General features: G+C 28.0%; 1 protein-coding gene across 7 annotated transcripts in view; it reads left to right on the forward strand.

Annotated features, from left to right (window-relative positions):
- The first annotated feature begins 2936 nt into the window (after positions 1–2936).
- dsx (doublesex) overlaps positions 2937–13464 on the forward strand; it is a 28797-nt gene continuing 18269 nt past the window's right edge. For 3 of the 7 annotated variants that reach the window (XR_004690466.1, XR_004690467.1, XM_035085195.1), the window contains exons 1-3: positions 2937–3765; positions 5815–6293; positions 7223–7448. Coding sequence is in view for 5 of the 7 variants with exons in the window: in XM_035085195.1 (XP_034941086.1) it covers positions 6015–6293; positions 7223–7448 (505 nt within the window). In the remaining 2 variants the exon portion in view is untranslated. Of the gene's footprint in view, positions 3766–3859; positions 3920–3989; positions 4193–5814; positions 6294–7222; positions 7449–13464 lie in introns of those variants that run through there. The other 4 variants (XM_035085197.1, XM_035085199.1, XM_035085198.1 and 1 more) reach the window with 4 other exon arrangements.

Below are 13464 nucleotides of genomic sequence, written 5' to 3' on the forward strand. Positions count from 1 at the left end.
TTTTTAAAATAATTGTAGTCTACTAAACATTTATGAAAAATTTGGTTTTTAGTATCCTCACTAGAATAATCATTTTCTCTGTACTTTTTTCAGAGATTATTATACTTGTATAATATATATTATATTTATTTTACTCATAAGTGAGTTAAAATATGTATTGAAGCATATAATTTTATAATAAGTGATTCAAAGATTATTGTAATATCTGTATCTATATGTATATAGATCAGGATCAACAAACAAAGCTTCACGTCGTGAAGCTTGGCTGCTATATGATGAGAAGGTAAAAGCAGCTATAAGAGGGTAGTAAATAAAGTTTCATCGTAAAATCTCTTTTATCGTTATTATCTTTCTGTAAATCGAATTCGGTGCACCTATCCACTGCTTTGTCTAACCTCATAATTTAAAGTGTAATGTAAAACTTAATAAACAGTATATTTACCACATTATAAATAATTCCCAGCTTCACTAATTCCAATTGTACCATTAAACCAGTTGAAAAAAATCTGAAAATATATGAAAATATTAGATAGAACTAATTAAATAACATTAGTCAACATAAAGTCAATTATAAAATGTTATTAAATACTATACACTTCGAGTATGTTTGAATGATTCTTATATAATAACTGTTATTATTACTATTTTTATGATTATAGCTACGATGATTTTTTTATCATTTTTGTAATTATTATATTTTTTCGAAACAATATCATCATGATGACAATTGAAGGAATGTAATGTTATTATGCAATATAAATATATTTTTTTTATCTTAACAACAAAGTTCATGTTACCTTACTTTGCTCATTATTTAGTTATTTACATGCTGAAAATTATATTAAACAATCGGTCATCTCCACTCATATTATTTGTTTGTTTTTTTTTTTTTAATTTCATTTAAATTGAATCATTGGAGAGTTAGAAGAAACTCTAATACATTTATCTTTTGAATTTTTGTCCTGATGAAAGTTGATAGTTGTTTAAGAAACTATTTTCTATCAAATATTATGTAATATATAATAGTAAATAATAACTTCTATTATAGTATAAATATCAATAATAATGTAATTATTAAAGTAAAATTTTAATTCAATGAAAAATTAAAGTTTTTGCTTCAAAAAGACCTGAACATTAGCAATATGTGAAAATAAGTAAAAATTGGATTATTAATATTTATTGTTTATATTTATTATATATACGTATGCGTGTAAGAATAAAATGCATGAGTGAGTCTAACAAAAATAGAGTGGAAGCTACTAATTCACACACCAATTACACTTCACATTACTTTAAAAATGTATAAGATTGTTTATTAAATTTATTCAGCAGATTAAATTAAAATCAGTAAAAGTTCAGTGTTCTTTAATATCCACAAATATGGATAAATTTTTTTTCTGTTTATATGAACAGTACAAGAATGCTTGAAACTAATAATAAGTCTATATTTTTACCGTTTTGAAAATATTAGGTATAATTGTCAGATAGAATTGACGAATAAAATTTGATAAAGAATTTCAAAAAACTAAAGCTGCCAATTTTACCTTGAAATTCCAGGATTGTTCTGCCATGTCCTTCCTGAAACAATCATTAAAACATGATGATAATGTTACCGAAAAAAAAAAGTAAATATTTGCTCAGTTTTAATTTTCAAGGCAAAGTTTGAGAGTTACACTTGTATCCTATTAATTCCAAATTGGAATTAAATATTTTATGTAAAATTATTTGATAAGTGATTTTGATCACAGTGGTATACAGATGTTAGATTTGTATAAATTTTAGTGCTGTGATAAATGAAAAATTGAAAAATTTCGTACAAAAGAATTTATAAAAATTTCTACAACATATGTAACTATTTAAATTATCAGTTCTCATAATCAAATTACAAATCATCACTACTTCAATATTCTATAACTCTAATTAGATTTCAAAATAAAAATTATATACATACCTGTGCTATCGTAAATACAAATGTATTTTTAATGTATTATTACTATAGATTGAATTGATACTTCAATCGATAAATAATGATAACATTATGATCGATTATTGTAAACAAGTGAATACATTAGACTCAATACATCAATGTACATTAAATTGATTCAATGTATACACAATGTAGCACAGCATGAAGAAATTCATGTAATATTGACCTTGTTCATCGTCTTATTAAGTCACACATTACTAATATAGTTATTTATTTATATGTATGGTATACTTTTATTTCGTATCCGACAAATTTTTATGACTTATTAAGACTTTCATGACGAATAATTGCAACCTGGATTATTAATTATATATAAATATTATATTTAGTAAAAATTCTCATTTTTCCCGATACTTTCTACTTCCATTTTGATCTCCACGTGTACCTGTAACATTCAGAAGATTTCGAAATATGCATGATTATAGGTGTATGTACAATTACAGGAAAAAACAAAAATTACAAAGTTAGGTTATATTTTAAAAATACTTGAAAAACAAAAGAATGTATATGTATTTCAGTGATAATTAAAGATAAATACTTCAGAGGATCATAATTTTTACTAAATTCATTATTTTAGGTCGCAAAAAACTTGCAATTCTACTTATTTGATGACGCACATCAAAGAGTGACTTCAGGTCAATTAGACCTCAGAAAAATGAAGTCATTTTGAGAAGTCCTGGTGGTAAAATTGTCACCGACACCCTTTCTTGAATGCACGAAATAATCCCCTCTGTAGTTGCGATAACTGCTTGCCTAACAAACCCCACCTTTTGCGATTTGTTCTTCCTGTATGCTGGTCTACCGACGGCCTTCTTTACCCCACCATTTGTGACTTTTCTGCTATCTCTTTCTCACTGGTGCCACTTGTGTGTTGGCCTCTGTCGCCACTGTCGCGCCGCCGTTGCCGCCGCCGTCGTCTCGTTGAACCACCACAAACTAACGTGCATTACCACGGAGTGCTGCCGCTACCAACACTCTTAGTGAGCAACGGACTACATATTGGTGATGATCAGACTTTCGGTCTCGCTTAAAAATTTGTTTTTATTTCGTGAATCTGTGAATGGAAGTTATTATTTTGTAATATTTACAATACTATTGCTTATGATTATTCTACACTTAGTATCAATGTAAAAAATTGTGATTTTTCAAAACATTCTAGAAAGTTGTAGTTAGTTTCTTTATTGCAGTCTTTAGAAAGACTCGTGTTTTTTTTCCATGTTTACATGAACACGAATAGTGAAAAATAAGTTTTGATTTTTTCCGTTTCACCTTGATATTTAGTATGGACTTGGAAGCTTGGTAACAATAAAAATATGTTTTTGAATTGTATATGACCAAAGGCACTTTGAAATATTTGCAGGCGTATTTGGGGGGTTGGACCTTGACTTCCGGGGGCGGTGACTCCCTGCTGTTGCTGCGCCTGTTCCACGTGACAGGCGCGAGCGCGTACTTGGTGCGCAGCGTGTGCACGCGAGTTCAGAAGAAAGAAAATAACAAAAAGTATTGAGAAAAGAAAAAAGTGCGATGTGCGTGTTTTTTACTTATCACCTTGATACATTTTGAATCGCACGCGATAATGAAAATTCACTGATTTTGTATTGGAATATTTTTGCGTGTATTTTAAAAAATACACTTTAACCACACGCCGTGGGAATAAATAGAAATAATATAATATTCTTTATTTTCGACTGCTGATTGTGGCTTAGCAGTTGTTACAATCGTGAGAACAACGAATAATGCAGACAAGACACAAAAGTTCCAAAATTTCGTATTGACAGGTAAGAAAATACATTGTTATATTATATCAAAACCACAAGATAGCTGAAAATGAGTCTAGTATATAATAATTTCTTTTTTCGTTTCAACTTACAGAACTTTCATTGAATCCAAATACAATGAGTTTCATTCTTTAACGAACTCAACATATCAAATGTAAACTTAATTGCTAATTATAAAAGGATTTCTAGAGATAAATCTAACGTCAATTAATTGGCAAGTATCAGGAAGAGAAAAAATACGGCACAATCATGATTTTAAAACACTTACTTCCGTGACTGAGCTAGTACAGTTTAAATACAATCAATAGTTAAGAAATCTATGTTGAGGACAGTGGATCATTTTAAACTAAATTATGACACGAAATGTAAACATGTGAGCAATTATATAGATGGCTCATATTCATCTTGATTGTCATCAGATTGCTATGTAAGTGTAAGAGGCTAATACAATGTTACCGTTGCGGGAACTTGCTCAATTACTACATGGTTATTTTTGATTATTGGACACAATGACAAACTCGAATAACTTGTAGTATCTAACATAATCTCACTTGCTGATAAAAATATATTAGTAGTAGTAAGTCAAATACATGCAACATGTGTTTATATTATATGATAACAATGCGAAAAAGACTTGAGTATTTAATATGATTATAGAACTACTACAAACTAATACAATTATACCGTTGGAAATTACAAGAAAATTATTAAAACTTCTTCCAAGCTAGATAAGTTTAGAGGGGTCATTTACTGCAATATCTACTCACCATAGAATATAACTTCCTCTAAAAAAAAATTCAAGCATGTCACTCATAGAATGATATTTTTTTATAAAAAAATAACAAATAATAGGATAGGTAACATGAAGAGAGATTTTCACGTGCGTGTTTCTTTACTGCAACTACTTATTTATCAATCTGTGTTAAAAATTAACTACACTGGATGAACCTGGAAAAACGAGAATTAAAATAAATCTATAAATCTTTAAAATGCATAATAGATGTAGAAATTTACATATTATTTACTGGATTAACTGATAATATACAATGTAACTATTTTTTTCTCTACGCTGATACTTGAAAATGGAAATATATTAAACTATGTATCAATTAATTGACGCAATCTAGTTCTAAATATGTAGTTGTTAGTTACATCTATATAAATGATTTATCAATACCTAAACTCGTGCTATTTGTATCTATGAAATAGATATATGATGTATTGATACATAAGAATGAGATCAACATATCTTCATTTTTTAACTAATTGTACGTTACAATACTTATAAACATTGCTCATTGCTAGAGGGCAACTTTCGTGTCGATAGTTAATTAATTCATAGTATAATATAGTGAATAATTTAGCAATCGATTATGCAAAATTATCATTTATACACTCTTTTTATATATTGATTCACTGCCCCGCGGTTAATGCCTATATTCCCATTTTAATAACAGTTCATACTACTTATCACATGATATCTTCTTATAATTAACTGAATATATTGACAAAGTTAGCGAATATCAAATGATGTTTAATTATACCATTGTATTATTAGGTCTCATCTATTTCTTTTTTCATTTATTGTCTATGTGATCTTATCAAATATTTTTCTTATTTCTAATTGAGAATTGAATTCATCTAATAATTGAAATTAACTAACATAAACAATTTATTACTTTACCAAGAATTTGCACTATAGAGAAAAATATACTTATATACTTACATACTTATTATAGGTTTTCAAAATGTGACATTTATTATTTTTTAAAATATATTTTTATTATGTTATATAATTTTAAAAATTTTTTAATGAAATGAATAAATGTATTCTTGATAGGAATTTTAATAATGTCCAATATTTTATTAGAGATTTTCTTGCAATACTTTTAGTAGTGGTTATTTACATAGTAATTCTTTGCATATAATTTAGCCCAAGCCTACAATAACTGATCTTATTTTATAAAACTAACAGTTTTATTGATTATTAAAATATAAAAATGATTAGAAAAACAAGTTGTCATTTAATATTTTTTTTTATTTTTACAGATTTGAGATCCTCACGAAGGTTATCGACTTGAGCCATAAAAATGCTGGAGAAAAAAGTTTTTCATGTATCAAAACAACGGTGGAAACTTTCATTCAAGTAAAAGAAAGTAGTGCAAAAATTTTTGAATATTTATAACAATTTCATTTGACATAAAGTGATATTATATAACTATAGTGATTAGACAATTAAATATTTAATAATGAGTAGTGAAAACGAAATTTCATCATTTCCTAATGATGTCAATTCTTCTGGAAATGGAAACACAGGAGTGAATTCAAGAACACCTCCAAATTGCGCGCGTTGCCGCAATCACCAATTGAAAATTGCTCTCAAGGGGCACAAAAGATACTGTAAGTATCGAAATTGCACTTGTAAGAAGTGTATTCTTACCAAGGATCGTCAAAGGGTTATGGCTTTACAAACAGCTATCAGGAGAGCTGACGACCAGGACACCACAAGAGTTCGCAGACCGGAAGAGGTTATTTTTTCTTTGTTCCTTAGGAAAGAGTATATGATTTTTTTTGTTGAATTCTTTTAACCAAATCGTGACTACTGCACATATGTTTTGTGTTCATGTTTACAGATTTTTTAAATTTTATTACTTTATTAAGACCATAAGACATGAATTATAGCTCTTTTAACCACTGACACATGATATGAACGAAAGAACTTTTTTTTTTAATGAAAAGAATGTTTTATTAGTCGTAAGCTGCTATTTGAATAGAAGTTGAACAACATTTTTTTTTAATAAGTTTCAAAAAATATCATTGTTCATACATATGAATTGTTTTTACTAGTGTACTAAAAATGATGTTTTAATTTAGCACCAAACATTTTTTTCATCATGGCCAACTGTTCAAACTATTAACAAAATCTATTGATAAATTTTGAAAGTTCTATAGATATCATATATATTTTATTTTGCCCTAAAATTTTTTCATACTAAAAATTTATATTATTCAGAGGTAAAATAGAATCTTGGATATTCGAATACCTATTTAGAACATGAAAAATGTTTAATCACTTTGACAATATTCAGTATATTCATAATAGTCAAGTATAAAAAAGAAATTTACCAAGTGCATGGAACTATATTATCTGCATTAAAAGAAAAAAATTATTGTGAAATATATAAAAAGTAACACGCTAAATATGATCAGAGCGAAGTTTGCATGTAACTCAACCTAATAAAAGTTAAACTTTTCTTTAGAAATATAGTTGAAATGATTACAATTTGAAATAATGTAGTAAATAATGGAGTATAATTCATGTGCTGCTTTTCTTTAACTTGGAAATAGAATTCAACAGAATCAATTACAGATCAGATGTTTAAAGCAAATAACTGTTCGTGCTCCTATAATTTACAAAAACACGAAGATCTATGACCTTTATAGTTTTTTTTCTCAGCAGGTGGAACCTCGGCCATTGGCCTTGGACCGAAAACGATTGATTTCGGTCCGTCAATCCGTGAGGAGTCTAGAGGGTAGTCGTGACAGCAGCAGTGGAGATTCGCCTATAAGTAATTACGGTAGTACTGGTGTCCACATCGTTAGTGTTCCAACTTTACAGAAGCTATCATCTCCCCTCGACAATCATTCATCCTCGGCTACGCAATTACTTGAACCGAGGAGTTGTGAGTCACATATATGCATAAAAAATCCTATAAATTGTTTTATTTCAATGATTGCGACAAATTATTTCAAAGTGAATTAATCGACGTAGCGATCTTATTAAGTTCTTGCGGTTGAGGCAATATGATACTTATATTTCGGGCAATGTTTCCTACCTGTTGCGTTCAATCTTATTCAACTTCTCCCTACTGTCTTGCTGAACGTAAAAGTATTTTTTTAATGCTTTCTTTCGCTTCAAGTTACAACATAAACGAAATATTACCATATTATTCCACTAATTAGTTACTAAAAGAGTTACAATTTTTATTTAATTATTAATTGAATAACAATTTGAAATTTAATGCACATTTAACAATATTACTTTCAACCACAGTTTATCCAAAATTGGAAACTACACAATTACAAATCATTTTCTCCAACTGCTAACAAAATAAATAATTTGCTCGTAAGTAATAACTCGAAGTCATTATTAAAGTGATAGAGCGACCTTCTTTCTTAGCTGCATGATCTGCAAACAAAGCTGCACGTTCAGTATTCGTAAGACAGTAGGAGGAAGAAAAAAAAATTATATTTTATTTTATTAAACCGATCGTTTCTAAAGCCCATTTGAATAGATTTACTCTTTAATTAGTGGTAAATAAAATGCGCGTTGTTTCCCAGGGAATAAAGTATTTTATTTATAATGAATCTTCATTATCAAGCAATTAAGTTAGTAAAGTCAACTGTTGCTCTAATTACCAGTACTATTTAGCCTTATCATGAAGATTTTAATTTAATATTTACTTCAGCATAGTATGAATTACAAACTTTCCAAGTATACTTTATCTATATATTTAAATATACAATATTCATTTCACTAACAAATATATATGTCAGCAAATATGAATCAAGCATAATGTTGATAAAAATTTTAATCAGTCAGAATTATATGGAGAAAGAAGATTGAAAATGAATAATCTCACTGTACATGGTTGATAGTGTCGATAATAAGTGTATATTCAATAGAAAGGTATATTGAATAGTGAGCGATCTCGTCGAAATTCAAGCAATACTCATTCACTTGACAGTACGACTGAATGTCGAGTCTCTCAGGTTTACGAGCATCCTCATTGGTTGGTGAACCATTCGAAACCGACTAATATAATACGGACTTATAACTAAAGCCAAAACCTAGAAGCTCTCAGGCTCCGTGTTTTTACGAGCGGCCTGCACGTTTTAAAAAGTTATCGTTATTCTGCTCTCCTTCTCATAAAATAGTTTCTATTGTCGATGTATAAGTATAACTATACGATGTTGAATTTGTATGTATGCATGCAACATCCGTTCTTTCGGCATTTTAACGACCCTCTTATTTTCATCACCACCGAGTTCACATTTCACATACACTTTTGAGATACTGACTTTTATTCAGATCAACCTGGACTGTCATCTTGTTGTCAATGAAAATTATACAAATATTTATGGGTAATTTAATTCCTAAATATTGCAAGTATGTTACAACAAGAATCCTTTTTAGATAACTAATAAATTCTATCAATTATTTACGATAATTTTATTGAATTTATGATCTAGTTCAGTATTAAAAAAAAAACAAAAGTGTAACCACCCTTTCAGTTCGAGTTATCAATAACTGAAATAGAATTTTTTTATAACTTCTCAAAAAGCACATGACTATAAGAAAATTTATTTCGTGTTCTACCTACATATAGAAAGCTTCTTCAAACCTTTCTGATTTTGAATAATAGATACAACTAATTTTATTATATAATAATAGTGAGTGAATTTTACATGTGTATAACAAATTACTCTATATTTTTATATTCTATTCGCTATATTATTATCACAATTTGAACAATAGCTAAACTATCATCTTACCCTTGCCATAAAAAAGTAGGGTCGAAAGAATAGATTTTGCTTGAGAGTCACGTGGCTTATCCAAGATTAACTTTACGATCTCTTTGGACTTTTTGATGTAATAGGTTGTAGTCTTGAACTGAACACCTCAGAAAATTATTCCAACAACTTCAAACAACTGAATGTTATCTTTTATTAGATTGATTTTTGATCAATACAGATTTGAAAACATTAATAAAATAACATTAGCAAGTAATCAAAAAGTTGTGATGAAAATTATCACACATTAGTACACATTCAGAAATTTGCATTCTCAATTTGAAGTCATCACAGTATACCATTTTTCTCGTTATTTCCTGTCAGTGTAGACTGAAATTCCGTGTAAAAACTCAGTAATTGATTGATCACTTTTTCATCTAATATTTGACGAACTTTTAAAGCAAAAATTTTTTGAAAACAAAAATGTATGTTGGGTCAATATGGAGAAAATAATCTGTTATTCATTCATTTTGAGCAAACTTTTTATAAAAAAAAAGAAAAACACATTAGTACAGATAATTTTATTCTGTTAGTTATGATAAATAATATAAAGTATAACTAGGGTATATCTCTTAATATATTTTCATCACATTAATAATAATAATAATAATAATATAGTCCTACATAATTTTTCTTTTGTAAATTTAAATTTTCAATTTTATAAATCTTAATTTAACAATTAATTTAATTTAATACCCTTTCAATAAGTAAATGTTCCCCTTTAATTTTGTCTTCGATGCTTACTTACCGTAGTTCATCAATAATAGTAAGCATGAACTAAAAAAACATTTAGTTAAAATCAATATTGAACATAACAGCTATTGATAAATTGAATTTAATAGAATATTAAAAATTCATTAAAACTTTTTTGCCAATTTTTTTTGATTTTATGAGAATGCTCTGAAAAAAGTATCAGTTTTCAACATTCCTGCCACGGTAGATGTATGAATGAATTTACGAAAATAATACTGACAGATTTTAAAGGTATATAGTTTGTACTTTGTGTTAATAGGGTGAATAATTCGAAAAACAATAAAAAAAAGTATAACATTTGGTAGAGTGATAATAGCGTCTCCAGCTGCCTCTGCTGAGTTGAAGCACTTGGGAACATAATGGTTTATAGCTTCATCGCGTAAACACCATTAATGGGTAATAAGTCTGCGATTAGTTCTAGGTCGGTAATGAATTACATTCCTTGCAAAATTCTATTCTCATGTTCAAGTTATCCCCAAAAAAATCACCGATATATTTTAAGTCTTTTTAAATAAACCACAATTATATTACAATTATTTATAAGATTCATTACCAATAATTTAATCATATCTAATTGACTTTAATCATCTAATTCGATTAAAAATATTCTTACACGTTAACAGTAACATTTTATTGAAATTGAACAGTATTTTACATTTTATTTTTATTAAACAGTAAATTTAAGAATTTATTTATTACTGGATAACCAGCAGTTTTTTTAAAAATAAATAATCTTTTAAAATTTTCACAAATAAAGGCATTACAGAGTTTCAAATTTTTCAATGCTAACTTGAATCTAAAATAAAATTTATAACATAAACTTTATTGATAATTCTCGAAAATTTACACATGAATGGTTAAAAAAGACAATCTGAATTCTGTCTTATTTCAATCCTAAAGGAGATTCACCGTAACTTTCAGCAAAATTTACGACCGTAAAAGATATAAGAATAATATCAAGAATCGACGGAGCATTTTGATGACTGGCTATAGGTTCAAGGGGATTCAGCTTATAGGTAATAGTAAAGTCTCCCAGCCACAGTTTAGTGAGTAAGGCCAGTCTCATCATCGAGACGCTTTACGACACGTACGGTTAAATGATGTGTCACTTTCTTCTCTATTCTTTCAAATAGCAACTACCCTTTTTGATGTTTTTAGCTCACCCTCAGATACTTTTGAGGATGTCATAAAATTGTTTTACTAATTTTTGACTCTCTGATTTATAGAACAAGTCATCTACTTTTATCGATTCTATTCAAGAAGTGATGTTGCTGCAATTTTCAAGTTGTATCTTCATCATTTGTTTTCATGTTCATTATTTAATAGTTTTATAACACAGAAAGCTCTAATCATTTAAAAGATAAAACCTATTTAATTTAGAAGTTTTTCTTCTGGATTCATTTGCATTAATTTACTTTACATGATTAAGTCATTAAAGGCATCAACAATGTGTACACCACTTGACCCATACATTCCTTGTTAATATTCATGATTAACATAATCATAGCTTTCTTAAAATTACTTTTATGTATTTTTACCAATACTTCATCATTGACATGAATTATTTCCTCCATCATTTCATTTTTCACCTTATTCTATCACGAAATAAAAAAAAAAACAGTTCTCAATCCGATACGCAGTCATAAATCTATGTATCAACTCTGCAATCCTATGTCTGTAAATTCGGTCCTCATACTTGACAAAGGAGATTCGATTACGCAGGACAACAGTATCATTGCTACAAAGCGTACTCTCGCAGGCCCCTGAATCTTCTCTCTTTTCCTATGGTACATATCATATGCTTTTCGATGGCCTCTCACCCATTTTCTCTCTGCAACATGAGCCTACAGAGTTGTATATGGACATTTACTCATGTAGGCATCACTCGAATTTATACTAAAAAAATCTATTGTCTATAGAATAATTTATTATATTGATTATTATAGCATAATTTGAACTTCATAAACTGCAAGACATTAAATGTGCAAAATATTTAGTAACACTCTTATCATGATACTTCTTGGGTATGGGATATATTCATATCGTATATAGTGACTTCTTAGTAATATTGTGTTTTATTTCTTCAGTTCGTGATAAAGTGTTAGACATAACAAATTTTTTTTAATTCTTTTCAACTGTATTTGCATTTGGTGTTGAATGATCATTTTAGCATGAATACTTTCATGATTTTTATTCCCATTCTTTCAAAAAGTTTATTAATTAATATTTTAGTTAACTTTTCTATTTTATTTTCTCTCAATGAAAAAAGAGAACTGAATGTACTTTAAGCCTATATTTTATTTTGTAACTGTAACTAACAGGCAGTGATCCCATGTTACAGTATTATAATACAATACTTTCATTTGTATAAGTATGGTATCGTCACAGAGTATGCAAGTGTAACGACTGATTGGTTTGTTGTTCATTCTAAATGTTCTAGATTACCTTTCAGCGAATCATTCTATCTTTTCCATGAAATCATTTATGCAAACTTTCACATGACTTGGAATGACTGTCTTATAAATTTTGTGATGAAGAAAAAAAATTTGTGATATCAATTCAATGATATTAAAAAATTCTTGTCTATGATCAAACATAATATTATTGAATATAGAAGTTTCATGTATTTGTTGGAATATACGTTTGATAGTGATCATCAAGTGAATAGCAGAAAATAAAAAATATTGTCGTGTTACGTTAATAACAGATAATTTACAATGTCTAATTATAACATCTGCTTTAGTTTATTTATATAAAAAAATATTTTATTTCAACTTTATGCAAGTGTTCTACATTTTATTGTGATCACATCCAATATCTTTATGTGAATTTTATCAGAATATTTCCAACGTATCAAACTCACACCTTTTCTATTCATTAAGTATTTTCTACAAGAATATAAATATTATGGACATATAAAATTGACACTAGTTCTGAGGAAATACGTACTAATAATTACAGCAGCAGTTGGATTAGCTAATACTCTTGTTAGATAGCTACAAAACTAGAGGAAATTTACAGTTTATCAGAATTCAGAATATAAAATATTTTATTATTAAGAACATTAACAGTATGATAGGCGAATCGTTGAAATATACGATTTCAGAGAGACTGAAAAAAAACTCAAACGATGTAGAAAAATTATAAAATGTTAATCAGCAGAGAATTATTATTCTGACTGTTTCAAATAACTACTCTCTATCATAAGACAATAATTTGCAATTTTCTTTATTCGTTAGAATACGTAATAAATACTCTTTTAAGAAATCATGAGATACTTGGATATATTTTTTTACACAAATTAGTAGTTTTAGTAACAATCTCGATAGAAATTCATTTAATTTTCACTACGGAAATAGATTAAAGTCCGAC

The sequence above is a fragment of the Chelonus insularis genome, unplaced genomic scaffold (assembly GCF_013357705.1).
Source record: "Chelonus insularis isolate UGA/USDA-ARS -01 unplaced genomic scaffold, ASM1335770v1 contig_399_pilon, whole genome shotgun sequence".
NCBI classification, from domain to species: Eukaryota; Metazoa; Arthropoda; class Insecta; order Hymenoptera; family Braconidae; genus Chelonus; species Chelonus insularis.